Source organism: Aethalodelphis obliquidens, unplaced genomic scaffold, assembly GCF_003676395.1.
Source record: "Aethalodelphis obliquidens isolate GAN/ISIS:26980383/991018 unplaced genomic scaffold, ASM367639v1 scaffold9, whole genome shotgun sequence".
Classification (NCBI taxonomy): Eukaryota; Metazoa; Chordata; class Mammalia; order Artiodactyla; family Delphinidae; genus Aethalodelphis; species Aethalodelphis obliquidens.
In genome coordinates, this window is record NW_020837953.1 from 14,875,056 (window position 1) to 14,891,665 (window position 16,610).

At 52.7% G+C, this 16,610-nt stretch overlaps 2 protein-coding genes across 2 annotated transcripts; one reads left to right on the forward strand and one right to left on the reverse strand.

Annotated features, from left to right (window-relative positions):
* Nucleotides 1-50: 50 nt before the first annotated feature.
* Nucleotides 51-7,796, reverse strand: TSPAN1 (tetraspanin 1). Its single transcript, XM_027108668.1, has 8 exons — nucleotides 6,812-7,796; nucleotides 6,315-6,379; nucleotides 3,730-3,936; nucleotides 3,443-3,517; nucleotides 3,245-3,343; nucleotides 3,010-3,165; nucleotides 2,827-2,910; nucleotides 51-2,639 (listed from the first exon to the last, which is right to left on the reverse strand). Exons 2-8 carry the CDS (start codon nucleotides 6,369-6,371, stop codon nucleotides 2,592-2,594), a joined length of 726 nt encoding a protein of 241 aa, XP_026964469.1. The 5' UTR covers nucleotides 6,372-6,379; nucleotides 6,812-7,796; the 3' UTR covers nucleotides 51-2,591.
* A 10-nt stretch (nucleotides 7,797-7,806) lies between these two features.
* P3R3URF (PIK3R3 upstream open reading frame) lies at nucleotides 7,807-10,498 on the forward strand. Its single transcript, XM_027110748.1, is given in 3 exon segments — nucleotides 7,807-7,871; nucleotides 9,949-10,169; nucleotides 10,455-10,498. Coding segments are annotated over 3 exon segments (330 nt in total).
* Nucleotides 10,499-16,610: the final 6,112 nt, after the last annotated feature.

Below are 16,610 nucleotides of genomic sequence, written 5' to 3' on the forward strand. Positions count from 1 at the left end.
CTCTGTGTGTGTGTGTGTGTGTGTGTGTGTGTGTGTGTGTGTGAGAGAGACAGACACACACAGAGACAGAGACAGAGAAAGAGAGAGAGATGGGTGGCAGAGAGGATGGTCATGATGGATGATGGGTTTTCTTTACTGTCCTCCACAGGTTTATCTTCCATTTGGGGCCATTTGGCCAGCAGGGGATGCCCAAGTCTCAAACTCCAATGTTTTTACCCTAGAACAACAGAGCCTGACCTTTGCCCCACCCTACTTGGGGCTGAGCTCAGAGCGGCCACCCTATACCCCATTCCCACTGTTTAATTAACCATCAGGCTGTTTTCTGCCTAGCTCGTGTCTGGGCCAGGGCACCTGTCCCCAAAAATGGAGCAAGAGAGAGCACAAAGGGATACCTGGGGATGGGGGCGGGGGGCGGTGATAGAGAGCAGGTGAGTATAGTGGAGGTGGGAAGGAAGTGGATGAGACAGAGCTGAATGGGCATCATTCAGGAAGTGAGGACTGGGCTGCCGGTGGAGACATAGGAACAAGGATGTCTATGGTCCTTAGGGTACTTTGTATGTAGACTCCATATCTGGGCATTTTTCTGGAGAAAAGCCATCATTTTCATCAGATCACCCAACCAGTGATCCAAAGAAGTCAGGAAGATCTAAGTTGGTCACGCTAGCACCAGAAAATGGATGAGATTGTCCAGAGGAAGTGGTTGAGATAGCCCAAGGCACAGGGCATGACATTTAAGGAAACTGTGAAGGACTTAGGTTCAAGAGAGTAAGTGTAGGACACTTGGAGAAGGGGTCTGCCTGCAGAGCCCTTGCAAAGTGAGCCTCATGAGCTCCTTATGTAGAGCCTTGGCCAGGGAGGCAGGAGCTGGCTGGAGCTCTGCCCTGTCACCAGCTCTCTGCCCTTGCCTCTCCAAGCGGTGCCTGGAGCCCCGCTCGGCGATGGCACGGGTGGTGTGTGGCTTCAGTGTTTGCTGGAGGTAGAGATAGCGCTTGAGGTGCCACAACAGCCAGGTTGAGGAACAATTAGTTCATAATGAGGTGGAGGAGGCCCACCCAGGGCAGACAAATCCCTTGTAGTCTCTATACAGGTGCCTGGGGGTGGGGTAGTGTGAGAGGCATAGAAAGGTGGTAAAGGTGGGAGGGGGCTAAGTGCTCTACCTGCCCATCCTCCCAGCAGGCTGCTGATCTGGGCCTCACAGGCCAGCTCTCAGGCACTGCACTGCACCGGCTAGGTCGCAGTTCCTTTTTGGATTCACGAGGGTGATGGATCTGGGTTGCCCTAGTAAAACCGGGGAAGAGGAATCCAGGGCTCAGAGGCAAGCAAGGAGGACTGGTTTGCCAGGCTGGGCTTCGCCTGGTAGTAGACACCATATCCTTTGGCCACAGCCTCCCACCCTAGTGCTATGTCTCCTGCAGCAGCAATCAGATCTATGTCTGGGACATTCTGGCCTAAAAGTAAGTCATGTTCCCATGTCAGCCAGGATCCCACCCGGCTCTGGAGTCAGATGTCCCGGACCCACATCCAGGCTCAGCTCTTCATGGGAGGTTGTGGGCCTGGAACAAGTCACTTGGCCTTTCTAGGCCCAGTTTCTGGAACATGGGGGTGGTTAAGACTCGATAAGAGATCAAATCTATAGAGCCCTGGGCAACAAAGACCGAGAGTAAATGAAATTCTTTCTGAAGTCCCCAAAGCAGGGACAGGTCGGGGGCTGTGCCTGCATGAGAAGGGTAGGCAGCTTGGGTCCCCTGATGGGGGCTTCCGGAGGGCTTCCCAGAGCCTAAGGAATGACCCTCTTCCATCGCCCTGGCAATATTTCGGCTCTCCCTGCCCCCACTTGGGCACAAGCTTTTTATTTTCATAGCTTTCCAGCCCAGTGCTCCTACCCAGGAGAGGGCAGTTTCAGGCCAAAGTCCTCCCACATTATAGGACTGCAGACTGGCTCAGCCCCTGCTTCCTCCCTCAGTGTCCTCTTGGCCATCCTTGCTAGGCTCCCTCCCATTCCTGGCATCCGAATGAAGGTGAGAAATAGCCACCCACCTCCGTGCTACTTCCATTCTGCTACATTTCTGGGAGCCTTCTGAGTCAATAGCCCCACAGGAATCTGAGGCCTGTTGAGGCATGATGGGTCCCTCTCCTGAAGGATACACGAAAAGAGTCCAAATGGAAACATTTTAATGGGTTTTTGAGTTCTGAAGTGCTTTCTACACATCTGCCTGGTGACTGCTGATTTTGCATATGCTCGTGTTATCGGTGCAGTGCCTTTAATCCCCCCTGTGGAGTACTGGGATCACCAAGAGCACCCCACCCCCCTGGCCTGAGAGAGTATCAAGGGTTTAAGAAACAGACTGGAGGAATGGGCAAGAGGATTGGCTACCTTAGAGGCTCTGAAATAGGTGGACCCCAACATCACCAATGGAAGGACAAGTCTGGCACAGGTTCAAGGGGGTGCTGCCTATTTGGCCCCAGGCCCACTCCAGCCCAAGTGACACTGTTAGATCCTGTCTCCACGCTGATCACTGCCTCTTGGCAGTGCTGGGGTGCCCCTTCCCAGTTCCTGTATGGCAGCAGCAGTGGCGGAGGCAGAAGCCGACTTATTTCAGATTGCAGTACAGATACATGGACACAATCATGGCAGCCAGCTGATGAGAAAGGAACAGGCAGAGAGGAAGAAACATGATCAGGGTCCTTAAGCTTTAGTCCCCTGGCCCCCAGACATTCAACATGAAGTTTTGTTAGAAGTCTGTCTCTTCCAGAAAGGCCTCAGACATGGATCAAGCAGCCCTGAGCCCATGGGGATATCCTGCCCCAACCTCCTCCCCTCCTTACCTCTAAGCCCCCAATTCCAGCTGCCACACCACCCACGGTAACTGCATTGGTTCTGATGTCATACAGAAGCTGATTGAAGCAACCCTTGGAGGGGAGAGAGCATCTATAGTCAGCAGCTGCCCCCACTCACATTCAGCTCTCCGGGGCCATTAAAGCAGCCCAACCTCCCAGGCCAACCTATACCTCTACTTTCTGGTTCTGGGCCTCGACACTAGTGCAGGGTTCCACAAATGTGCCATTGTCACGGTCAAAGCAACAGTATGGGGGAAAGACGTTGTTCTCTTTTACATAGGGAGAGTCCTCAAAATCTGTGTAGTTGGTGAAGCCACAGCACTTGAGCTGAAGATGAGGAGAAGAGATGGTCAGTGGGGCCTTGCTTATTTCTCCTCACCCCAAAATCTCCCCCAGCCCACCTTACCCCTTCCATGGTGGAGTTCCACACTTGGGTGAAGTCTTTTTGGGAACCGTACTTTTTCTTGATGGTGGGCACTACCATCAACGTCAGGAAGTTCTCAGCCTGGGTGGGGAAAGTCAGTGTTTAGGGCCTGGTAGGGAGGGTGGCCATTCGCAGTGCTTTGCCCAGTTGTTCCCCCCTTGCCCCATCCCCGCTCCTCACCATTGTGGTGTACACCAAGGCAACCACGGCAGCTGCAACCTCAGCAATGAAGATGACGAGGAGGATGAAGAAGAACTGAGTGGAGAACAGGGATCTTGAGTTTTAGGGAGAGACAGTCCCTCATGCATTCCTTGCCCTAACCCACCCCCACATGAAAACAAGTCAGGGGCCCCACTGGCTGAGGCCCCTGGAGTCCAGAGCAGGGCTTGGGGATCCCCAGGGCCTGGTGTCAAGGGTGAGGGACCCTGGGTCTCGGTTACGGGCCTGTGGAGCTGGGTTTGACACACCATGATGAGAGCACACTTGTTCTCAGTCTGAGCACCATAGCAGCCCAGGAAACCAAGAGTGAGGAGCACAGCGCCAGCTGCGATGAGGAAGTAGCCCACGTTGACAAACTGCATGGCACTGGATGATAGTGGCCCGAAGATCTTCATGAAGGATGTTCCGTCGACTGACACCCAGATGCCCACTGCCAACAGGGCCACACCACACAGCTGGAGACAGAGAGGCAGGCCTTGAAACAGTGCCGTCAAGCAGCTCCCTACCACGCAACTGAGTGAGGGAGATGGGAGACGAGAAACTTCCCCCTTTATTGACTATGGAGTCTAAAAACTCATCCTGTAGGGAGGAAAAACATCCATTAGAGCCAGAAAGATGGGAGCTGGAACATCCATAGCCAGCACCAGGCTGCACACCTAGGCAGATATAAATGGGATCAGGGATTCCAGAAATAGCTGAAGGGTGGGGGGAGGGGCAAGGCTTTCCCTCTCTGTTGCCAGGGTCATGCCACATAGCTAGGGGTGAAAAAAGTAGGTGAACATCCCCCCCAGCAGCTTCCCCCTCCCCCCCGCCCCCCTCTCCATTCCCCCCTCCAGGTGCCTGGAACGACTGTCCTCTGATAGGTGGAAACAGGGGGGTGGGAGCCTTGAGCAGTCTCCACAGTCACCATAGCAACAGAGGCATGGCTGAGGTTTACACCTGCTCCCAACATTGGAGAGGGTGGTGGTGAGAAGGGATACCCACCCCAAGGCCCCATTTGGCTTCCCTCCAGAACCAGCCTAGACTTCTCCTTGCCACCCAAGTGGAAACTGAGGCACCAGAGAGGAAGTACAGCCAGAGCTCTTAGGGGCTCTCTGGCTCAACCCCCAGCTCAGAGGGAATCCTGAAGCCTAGACTGGGGAGGAGGGCACTGCCCAGTTCCCACAGCTTAGAGCAAAGCCTTGCTGATCCAGAGCTTCAGTGGATAAATCAGCCTGACACTGCCTAGGTAGGTGTCCAGTCCCTACTTCCCGGCTATGGAAACTGAGGCTAGAACCAGGAGTGAGGTGGCAGATGGTGGGTGGATCCCAGGCATGTTTGCCCAAGGACAGAAAGCTGGGCTTTTAGCCTACAGGGTCAAATTTCAAGGAGTCTGAGGCCTGCCCTGCCCAGTCTGGCGAGGCAAGGGCAACAGAAGCAGAAACCAAACCAGATTTGCCTTTAACCCCCTCGGGCCAGAGCCCCTGCTCTCCAAATCCCTTCAGTCCTGTTGCCTTCTTCAGATACATGGATAAAGTCTAGTTCCCTGAAACCAGAGGAAGCCCAAGGCACAGACCACATCGGAGTCAGAGTTTACTCCCCCCCAGCCCAATTCCTCCAAATTCATCTATACTTCATGTCTCCATTTCCTCCCCTTTCACTCACCCTAACCCACTCTCATGTGGCGCCAAGGTCTCTGGTGACATGTGCTTAGTCATGGGTGGATCCTCTTTGACCTCCCTGATACCTCGCTCGCCCTCCTGGTTTGCTTCCTGCTGCTCTTTCTTCATTTGCTTCCTGGTGGCCATTTCCCTGTTTATCCCTTGTAAGCTGAGTTTCCTGGAGTCCACTCTCCCTGAGTGGTTTCACCCCTCCCATGGCTTCAACAATCACCTATGGGCACATGACTTTCAAATATCCTGAGCTGCAACCCCACTGGGTACACAGCTGCCTGTGAGATATCCCCCAGGTTGTTCTTGCCAGAGACGTGGTCATCATCTCCAAGATGATGTCTCCCTTGCCCCTTCTTCCATCCCTTAGCCACCATCCAAGGGCTTTGTCCTTTGTCCATTTTGTCCATTTCTGCCCATCTCTAGGGTTCATGCCTCATTGCTCAGCTTCCTCAAACATGCCCTATATAATCTGTTCCTGGTTTTCTGAACAATATTTGATTTCATTGCCTTTGGGCCTTTCTGCATGCTTTACCAACCCCCTCACTCAGTGCAAATTCCTAGCCTCAGCTATTTCCTCCTAGAAGTCTTCTCTGACCAGGCAGGGTTCAAGCCCCTCCTGTGGACCCCTGTGCTAAGACCACGTATACTATGTCAAAACTGTCTGCCTATCTGACCGGCTGGACCTGAGATCCCCAAGGGCAGAGAAAGGGCTTGCTTACCTGTCACCCCAGCACTCAGCACAGGGTCTTAGGCAATGTGTTTGTTGAATGAATAAGGGCTGCTTGCAGCTGACACTCTGCTCCGATGTCTCTGGGCCTTCTGTGCTTTTGGTTCCCCATCATACAGAGGCCACTGAATTTCCTTCCACACGAGGTGACCTTGGGCAAACCCCTTCCCCTCACTGGGGCCCCAGCCTGTTAGCCTACTCTGCCCTGCTGTAAGCCTGCCTGAGCTGAAGCTTCCTGGAAGGGAGAGGATGCCCCTAACCTTCTCCACCCCAACTGTGTGGCAGCCAGGCTGCTACTGGGACCAGGACTCAGCATTTGGGAAGACTTCTGCACCTCCTCAACTTGCAGAAAGAATCTGGGCATAGCAGTCTCCTCTTCCCCAGTTCGGGCTCTGCTCAGGTTAAGACCTACTCCTATAGGGAACCCCAAAGAGCCCATAACCCCCACACTTACAAAGATGAGCATATTGAAGAGGATCATCATGGTCTTAATGAAGTTGAAGCACTGCATGGTGGCTCCTGGGAGGCAGATGTGTGTGTTAGGACCTTGCTCCCTGCCCCCACCCCCAACCTGGGCTGACACACCAGACTCCAGCATCCTGGACTCACATAATCACCAAGCTTTTCCTGCATCTGGACTCTGACACCTCAGGACTTTTCCCAATTGCCATCCTGACGCTCCTATCCCTCTGTACTGCCCAGGCCCTCTACCAACACCTGGCACTCTGAAATCCTAACATCCCAGGTTCCTCTACTGGCACCCCAAGCCTGACTCCCACGCTACAGGGTCACTCCATGCCCTTCCCTGGCACCTGTGTATCCTGGGCTTTCCACTCCCCCCGAAACCAATCCTAGACTCTTCCAAGACCCTCCCCATGGCCCTTCCAACTCCCCAAACCTGTTTCCAGATTGATTTCACTTCACGGGATAGTCTCTATCCTATGCCATCACCTGTTCAGGGTTCTTGGTAGTGAGTTCTGAAAGAGGGATCTGCTGAGGCTCCAGAGGGAACTGCAGCTCCGGGGAACTGCCACTGAGTGGGCAGGCGGGGAGACGGAGCTGGCTCTCCACAGCACTGCTCACCTGTGGGTGGGGCAGGTGCTTTAAAGGCCTCCTTCTGCCCGCCCGCCTACCCCACACGCAGCCCGTCCGCCTCCTCCAGCGCCTGCTGCCCCCCTGCTGCCTGGCGCTCTGTCCTCACAGCCCCAGCCGCCTCGGGGCTCCTCCTGGCAACGCCAGCCATGGGCAACGCCCCTCCTGACCTGAAGGAGAGAGAGGTCTGGGGGTGGGGCAAGTGGCCTCCTAGAACTGTGTGCCCTCCACCACGGCAGCGCACAGGCGCTTCCTACCCTGCACCTGCTGATACTGTCGTACACACCCTGCATGCTCGAGGCACGCACATCTGCCCAAGCTGTATATTCAGACACACACACACAAACACCTCCTAGTGCTCTCGAATGCACACTCACACACGCACACACACACTCTGAACTGTGTGGACTGACTCCCAGCAACAATCAACAGAGCAACATCTGAAGTACGTACTGAAACACTCTCTCTCTCTCTCTCTCTCTCTCTCTCCCTCCCTCTCTCTCTCTCTCTCTCTCACACACACACACACACACACACACACACACACTCACGCAGGCATGCCCACACATGCTTTCAAGGCAACGGCCAAGGCTTGGAGTTTTCTGCCCCCTCCTCTGAGTGGCAAACGACTCCTAATCTTCTAGTCTTTTTCTCTCCACAAAACTTCAACCCCACACCATTGTAAAGCAATTATACTCCAACAAAGATGTTTAAAAAACCCAAAAACATTCAACCCATCTTTCTCCTCCCCTGAGTCTTTCCTCCTCACTCTTCTCCCTCCCCACCCTTTCTCTCTCCTCAGTCCTCTCAGCACTCTGCATACACCCCTTCCATTCCTGCCAGCAGGGGGCACCATGGTCACACAAAAGCACTGCCCCCATTCCTCCCCCGACCCCTCCCCACCAAGTTCTACAGCTCGGTAATCCCCATCATCGTCAATCCTTCCGGGGCTGCTGGTCCTGGAGGTCGAGGTGCTGGGAAAGTTCTGGCTTTTAAGTCACTCAGACCAAGTGCTTGAATCCTGGTTCTGTTGCTTATTAGCTGTGTGACCCAAGGGGCATTTCTTAGACTTGGGTTTAAGCCTCTGTTTCCTGGTCTGTATAACAGAGTAGTTATGGGGTTTTCAAGTGGGATTTAAAATGAGATTTTTCTTCCCATTCTGGGACATAAGGGAATGACCACAGAGTGAAAAGTTCAGCATAAGGAGAGTCACAGCCAGAGGGGGTGTGGGATGGAAGATTTTAAAATTTGTTTTGTTTTTATAATGGGAGGAGGCAGTTGAAGAGACAGGAGAGAGAGGAAGGCTGTTAACACTAACATTTGTACATATCATGTTTTAAATGCATCACTTATATAGTAAGTCTTTTTTCTCCTTTCACAACAATCTTATGAGATAAGACTCTCTTTTCATCTGCTTTTTAAATATGGGGAAAGAGAGGCACAGAAGGTTAAGTGCACATTTCTGAATGAATGAATGCTTGCAGAATAGCAGGAGTTAAACGTCTGGGCTTTGGGCCTCGGCCATCCCAGATTTGAATCCCTGCCTGCCTCTAATTGTGTGAGCCTAACTGAGCCTCAGTTTCCTTGTACAGTTGATCCTCATTATTCATGGATTCCATATCTGTGAATTTACCCACTCACTAAAAATGATTTAAAACTCCAAACCAATACTCACAGCACTTTTGTGGTCATTCATGGACATGCGCAGAGCTGCAAAAAATTTGAGTTGTCTACCATGCTGAGGTTGAACAAGGGGACGCTCTGCCTTCTTGTTTCAGCTCTCACAATGTAAACAAGTGTTCTTTTTGCGGCCTATTTAGTGTCTGTCATGTTTTTTGCATTTTTGTGCTTTTTGTTGGTGACTTTGCTATTAAAGACTCCCTCCAGCGTAGTGCTGAAGTGCTCTCTAGTGTTCCGAAGTGCAAGAAGGCTGTGATATGCCTTATGAAGAAAATACATGTGTTAGATAAACTTCATTCAGGCAAACGTTGGCCATTTGTTGGCTGTGAGTTCAATGTTATTGACGTCAATATATTTTAAATGAAGTGGCTTTAACAGAAACACAAATAAACTAGGTTATTGTTCAGTTGAAAAATGTTGTGACCAGAGGTTAGTATGAATCTAATCCTGTATTCCTCCTGGGAGCATTGGCTCAATATTTGCTAATACAGTGTTTGTGGTGACTTTATTAGGGCTAACTACCACGAATAACAAGAATCGACTGTATATGAAATAGGAATAATGACAGAATCTCCTTGTAGGGTTGTTGTGGGATTAGATGAGATTATGTTTGTAAAGGACTTGGCACTGTGTTTGGCACACAGTAAGTACTCAATAAACATTGTTAATGTGGATGAGTGAGAAAATGAGGGAGGAATTTTTTTACTCAGAGTTCCTTTTTTCCAAGGGGCCAAGCTGAGGTTTTCTGGCTCTTTGGCTGGACCCATGGAGAGAATTGTGAGGGAGCCTGGCCCCTAAGGGAGGGGCTGGGGATCAGGACCTGTAATAAACAGCATTACTCTTACATAGACTCTGTATGTCATCGAGGCCTCAGCTGCCCTGGCCAGTAGCACCATCAGGCACATGACAGAAGTTCCCTGCGCCCATGGGGCCTTCTCAGCTTGTCTGTGCCCCTTGGCCCCAGGGCTTGTTATATATTTATTTATTTATTATTTATTTTTGGCTGTGTTGCATCTTCGTTGCTGCGCGTGCGCTTTCTCTAGTTGTGGCGAGTGGGGGCCACTCTCCGTTGCAGTGTGCGGGCCTCTCACTGCGGTGGCCTCTCCTGCTGCGGAGCTCGGGCTCTAGGCACACGGGTTCCAGCAGCTGTGGCACATGGGCTCAGTAGTTGTGGCTCACAGGCTCTAGGCACGTCGGCTTCAGTAGTTGTGGCACACGGGCCCAGCTGCTCTGCGGCACGTGGGATCCTCCCCGACCAGGGCTTGAACCCGTGTCCCCTGCATTGGCAGGCGGACTGCCAACCACTGCGCCACCAGGGAAGCCCGGCCCCGGGGCGTAATTTCCCCCTACCAGAGGCCAGGTATGGGCTGACCTCGGCTCCGGTTTCCCAGGATGTTTAAATGTAGCCGCAGAAGGTACCGGCAGAAATCCCAAGGCCCAGCTGCCACCACTGCAGCCACCAATCTTGCCACCATGGCCATGGATATCAACAACACCCATACTGCCACCACCAGGGTGTGGATCCTTCCACTGCAAGGTTAGCCGAGGGCCCTGAGCCAGGGTGGGGGGTGAGAAAAACGGGGCCACTCAAGTTTTCCCCACATTAGCCCTGTGCAGGCACTGTGGGGGACACACCTTCTGTGAATTATCACCCCAAAGGTATAGTGGGGTCTTGATGGCAGGCATCCCTCAGGCTGAGAGCCTTAACAGAGGATGTATTGGCTGGAAGTGGAGGGCCTGGGGAAACAGGAGAATCGAGGAGCAGTGGAGCTTCCAGAACTTCTGCCTTCCTCACACTCTTCCCTCTCCTTCCTCTCCTCAGTACTCAGACACCTTTGTCAACGTGGCAGCTTTCTGATCCTCTAGAAATGCCCAGAAACTAGTCCAGAAGCTTGGCTGGCTCCGGACCTGCATCTCCTAAGGGCCACGGGTGGTAAACAGCAGACAAATAACAATCCTTTCTGCTCCAACTCTTTACCCCACTCCAAGGTGTTTCCAGCTGACTATGTAGGGTATAAGGGCAGGGTTGGGACTGAATGCTCCCAGGGATAGGCTTCAGCAACAGCAGCAGGCCTCAGAGTAAGACAGTGGAAGGACAGAACAAGGTCAGCAACACACACCGTCTTTGGCCTCAGCTTTTGATCTGGCCTACGAGGTGGGGGAACTTCCTGCCTTGCACTCCCGTCTGCACAGGGAAAAGGATCTCCGGAAACATCTTGGAAGGTATAAGAAGCCAGATCCTTGGAGAGGGAGGTAGAGGCACAGATCAGAAAAGAATAGCATGAAAGACAGATTTCACTGCTCCAGTGTAAACCATGAGTGCCTGAGCGAGAGGTGTATGTGGCTCTGTGTGCCTCTTATGGTCAGTGTTTGTGACACCAAGAGAATGGGGATCTAAGCAGACATGTGGCTGAACATGCCTTTGCAAAGAATGTGCCTCTATTGCCAGCTGTGTGTGTCAAGGTGTGTTTGTGAGCATATGAGCGGGTCGGAGAGAGCGGCATCATCTCCACGAAGAGGAATGAAGGCCAGGAGGCGGGTGCGGGCGGCCGGAAGGAGGAGAGTGTCAGCTTCTGAGCGGGGTGTACCATCTTCAGCCCCACAGCCATTCTCTGAGGTTGGTATTTTCCAGGACTAACAGCTTAGCTGGGGTGTTTGGGGGTGGGGTGAGACTGAGTTAGAGTCCAGAAAGTGGGACTCAGGCCTGGGGATTTTCCACTTGGATTTCCGCATGTGCGCCCATGTGTCATCGGGTGTAACTGAGTTTACGTGGGGTGTGTCTCTATGGAGTTGTGTCTCAGTGGCAGGAAACATTGTGAGGGACTGTGTCTCTAAGGTGTCACTTTATGCACAAGTTAGTGTGTGTCCCAATGTCCTGAGGTCTGGCTCCAGTTCCAGGGCTCCCTTCCTTGAGGGTTGGGGGTGGGAGTGAACACTGAGACCTTTGGCCTGGCCCCCTGGGAAGCCTGTGAGGAGAAAATGAATTCTGTCTGCTTTCATCCACTCCAAGGCTTGCCAGAGACTGGGACCCTGAGAGGAGGAGAGAGGGCAGAGAATTCACTGACACATCATGCCCAGACAGCACTGGCGGAGGATGAGGCTTCTCAGGGTTTAGGGGGAAGGTGCTGAACCCCAGTCAGAGCTGGAAGCTAGCTAGGCTAGTGCCCAAGGCCCACAGGGGGGCCCACACATATAAAGACACATGACAGGAACACATGCAGACATGTAAATACAACTGGACTCACAGATACACAATGCAACAAATTCACGCATGCATACAAGTACATGCCTATAAACATATGTGCACTGACACAAATGCATATAAACCTCTCCACGTGACGCATGTAACAACACATACACGTGCCTACAAATGAGCACACACACACACACATGCGTGCTCCTAGACGCAGCACACAAGCGTATAGACACTTGCAATCACACTCATGCAAACCCAGGTACACACACACATACATGCAAACACACTCGCCAGACTTCCCTGCCTCTGCGGCCCTGGGACCCAGAAGAGCCTCCCTCCCCTATATGAGTGTATGTGTGTGTTTGTGTGCAAGCGCATGCATGCATGCATGCCCACATTTGTGTCTGTGTGTATCTGGGTCTGTGAGAGTGTGTGTGCATTTGTGTGTGTGTGTGTGTGAGTGAGCAGGGTGCTGAGCTGTGGGAACCCGATGACATCAGCTCTTCTGGCTATTTTTAGCTCCCTCTGCAATGATGGCTGCTTCACTGCCCCTCCCCCTCCCAGGTTCCCATCTCTCCTCCCCCTTCAGGCTCCCAGCGGCAGCCGCAGCCAGTGGGCACCCACCACCCCAGTCTAAGTGACCCCCCGGTTGACCGAATACAGTTCATTCTCCCTCACCCCAGTCATAGCTCCCTGGAAGCTGAGAACACCGGGCTCCCAGGCCAGAGGAGGAGGCTTGGGCAGTCTGGCAGCCCAGAGAAGGGGCCTGGGTTAGGTGAGCTGACCTGGCCGGTCTCCAGCCCCTAGGGCGCCTCTCCTTCTGCTTTTCAATCTGAAACTGTGTCTTGGTCAGTAGTGCCTGCTGTGTGCCAGGGAGGATGCCAAATTCTGGGGACAGAGCAGTGAGCATGACAGTGGGCGTTCTTCCTGGCTGGAGTTATGGCTCGGTGGGAGACAGACATGAAACAGAGCACACAGGCACCGCACTGGACCGCGGGGAGGGCTCTGAAAATTGGTAACGAGGGGATTTAGTCTGGGATGATGGTCTCTGTCTCTCACAGAGGTGACCTGAGGGAACCAGAGGGGCACTCCCTTTACCTTGCACCTCGCACCCCAACAACCACACCTCCACAATCCCGCAGAGTACTGCTTCCTTGTCACACCCCACTCTCTGCTCCCAGCACTGCAGCAGCCCACCATCCAAGTGGTGGCCCACTGCTATTTGTGTCTCTCTTTTCTTTGGAGCTTCCCCACAATCGATCCCCAGGAAGCAGTCCAGTGTTTCCCATCTATAGATGAGAAAACTGAGGACCAGAGAGGGGTAGTGCTGGACCACATCCCTCAATGCCTAGAGAGCAGCCCAGGCGAGATGGCAGGCAGGTGGAGGAGGAAGTGGTGGTGGCACCGGTGTAGAAGGGGCAGGGATGAGGTCAGGAGGTGGGAAAGGGGAGGACCACAGCCTGAGGGGCTCGTGCCTGGAGGACGGCTTCCTGCTCTACCCAGCCAGGGCAACTGCTGGAAAATCGGGTTTGGCAGCTTCAGCTAAGCCGCAGGGCTGGAGGAGTGGTCCAGACCACACCTGGGAGGTGGCCTGGAGGTGGGCCCATCCTCTAGCATGGAGTCTGGCCAAATGGTCTCATCGCGGGAGCATTTTATAATACTGGGGCCCTTTGGAGTATGTGGACAATAGCTCTGGGCTGAAGTCAGGAGCCCAGAGTTTCAGTCATTGTTTTGCCCCAGACCCCAGTGTGATCCTTAGAAAGTCCTGCCCCCTTTCTTGGCCTCAGTGGGCCCTTCCGGGAAGGAGCTCTAGAGGATCGGTTTCCCCACCCCCAACTCCTGCCCTCCGTGTTTTCCTGGGAGTCTGACTTAGGCACAGGAACACAAAGCCAGTGGGTAGGGGCTGACCAGACAGCCTCTAGGGCGCCAGGCTGGAGGTCCCTTGTCACCAATGGATCAATGGCCGGAAGCCCAGCTCCAGCCCCACAATGCAATACCGGTCACCCCACCCTTACCAGTGCCCTCACCCCCACCCCCACTTCCGGCCTCTGTTCCTTCCTCACCTTCAGGGAAAGCTGCAGGGCTCCCTAGGGAATCTCCCATATCTCCTCCACTGGCTCCCTGCCCTGTGCTTAACCCTCCCCCTCTGCCCATTTGGCCAGGCCAGTCTCCCAGTCAACTTTCTTTTCCTGGACCCGCAGGCAGTCCAGGGAGTAAAGGAAGCTGGGTGGGAGGGCTGTAAAGGAGGCTGCTTTTCCTGCTACCCTCAGATACTGGAGCCTAAATAAGGGGCTTTGGGGAGGCAGGTGGACTGAATGCATGGGCGTAAGACTGGGCTGCCCTGGGCATATCCCACCCCGGGCAGCCCCAGGGGAGGTAGGAGTGCTACCCTTCACCTATCCAGCCATCTTTTTCCTCTGCCTTCAGTGAATTCATAGAAAAGAGCCTAGAGCTGAGACTTGCATTCTCTGGAGAACAAACACAGAAATCCAGGCCAAGTGAATCCTGACTGTTGTCCCCATGTCAATGACAAATTCATGAAACACAAAAATCATAAAATTCTGGGTGCATAGAATCCACAGTCTCAGAATCTTAGCATCACAGAATTCTAGCGTGGTGCAATCTGAGCTACAGAATCTTAGAAATACAGAATTCTGGCATCACCGAGTCCCAGATGACAAGGGTAGCATAACCTTGAGAAGGAAGTCTTGAGAAGTCAATTAGTAAAGGGTGGATGGCTAAACCAGGGGATTCCCCACTGGGGATGCGCACAGGAGTTCTCACATGAACGGGAAGGAGGAGGCAGAGCCTGGGACACATGAGCTTGGGTGAGGTAACACACCTGCAGTAAACCAGACAGAAGACAGACCTCTTTCATAAGGACACATTCCTGGTTCCTGAGGATGAGGGGAGTGGAGTGGCAGTGAGGAGAGAAGGGGAACTATATAAACAAATAAAGTGTAACCTGAAGAAAAATTCATCAGGTAGCACAATACACTGGCCCTAATGCGTCCAACTTCCACAGGATTGGGGGTAACATCAGCCCAGGACATTTTCAAAGGTTAGTAGGTTAGTAAGACTCTTTATCACATTAGAATGGTGACCCATGGCTGGCTTTTTTTTTTTTGGTCAGAAAGGTACCAGACAGAAAAAAGTCTATATACTACACTTTTCTTGGGGCTGCTGGCAGGAGCAGCCTTTCTCCGAAGGGATGCTGAACCTGGAGCAACATGGTGTACACCAAAGCCAGCTTGTGGGGTGAGGTTCAGAGCCCCCAGCAAGGCCCTGGTAGGGGGCCTTGTGGAGGGCATCTGTCTGGGGTGGTGTCTGTTGGGGGCGGGCATCTCTATGGAAGGAGCCAAGTTTGAAGCAGCACTTTGTATGGGGACTCTTGTCTGATTATGGGGTTGGTTACTCAGTAAACAACAGGGATATTTACTTAGTATTTCTGGGAAACTACTGCAAACTCAGGAACCCAGAAGGAGCAGCTCCAGAGAAAGGCAAATTCCAGGACCTGCTGCGCATGGGAAATGGGGCAATGTCAGTTGGAGATCCTCTTGCTCGGCTGCCTGTCCTTGGATTCAGCTCAAAACCTCAGCCTCGACCTCTACCCACACCCCCATTTGCCTCCTTCTCCCTGCCTGCCTTCTGTTCTACCTACCTATACCTGCTGTGTGACCTTTGGCAAATGCTGTTCCCTCTCTCGGCCCCAAACCTCCTTTGCTTTTTTTTGAAGTCTATAATTGGGTCCTAAGTGAAGCTTTTAGTACTTTATAGTGCCGCTTTTGTCCAGATCAGTTTCGACTTCAGATATCTCCATTCTCAGCTTCCAGAGAAAGTGTCTGGAAGCGTCAGGGGAGAATGCAGGGAATAGGGAATAGAAATAATGCTCACATTTGACATGCTATATGTGTCACTGCCCATGATGAGTGTTTTTATGACTCTTATACAATGCCTGCAACCACCCTGTGTATATAAATCATTGCTACCATTTTATAGATGAAGGAACTGAGGTTCAGGGAGGGTAAATAACATGCTTCACATCATTCAGTAGGGAGCAACAGAAGCGGAATCTCAACAGGTCTGTCTTAATTCTGAGTGCTGTGGTTTCAGATTTCATGCGGCTTCAATAGGTAAAAGGAAAGCCCATGGATGGGAGTTTCAGGGAGAAGTGGTCTCTCTGGCTGGATCTGAAAGGTGATGAGTTGCACTTAGAAAAGTTTGCAGGGCTTCCCTGGTGGTGCAGTGGTTAAGAATCTGCCTGCCAAGGCAGGGGACACAGGTTTGAGCCCTGGTCCAGGAAGATCCCACATGCTGCGGAGTGGCTAAGCCCATGCGCCACAACTACTGAGCCCACGCGCCTGGAGCCTGTGCTCCGCAACAAGAGAAGCCACCGCAATGAGAAGCCCACGCACCGCAACGAAGAGTATCCCCCGCTCGCCACGAAAGCCTGCACGCAGCAACGAAGACCGAACACAGGCAAAAATAGATAAATAAATAAATTTATTAAAAAAAAAGAAGAAAAGTTTGCAGTAAGGACTGACAGCCCATGCTGTGAAAAAAGCTGAACTGAGGCTCCTCTTGGGAACCCCTGGGTATCCTGAGCTCAGACTGGAGATAGCTGGGCTGGGCTGAGTGTGAGGAGGTTGGCTTGGAGAGTGGGGTGGTCCTGGTCTGATCTTTAGGGTGTTGAGAGGCTGCTGTCACCGTTCCTGGAGATAGTGTGTGCATGTTGGGGAGGGTCTGTGAATGTGGGCTTCTTCGCTTTCTGGGATGGGCTAG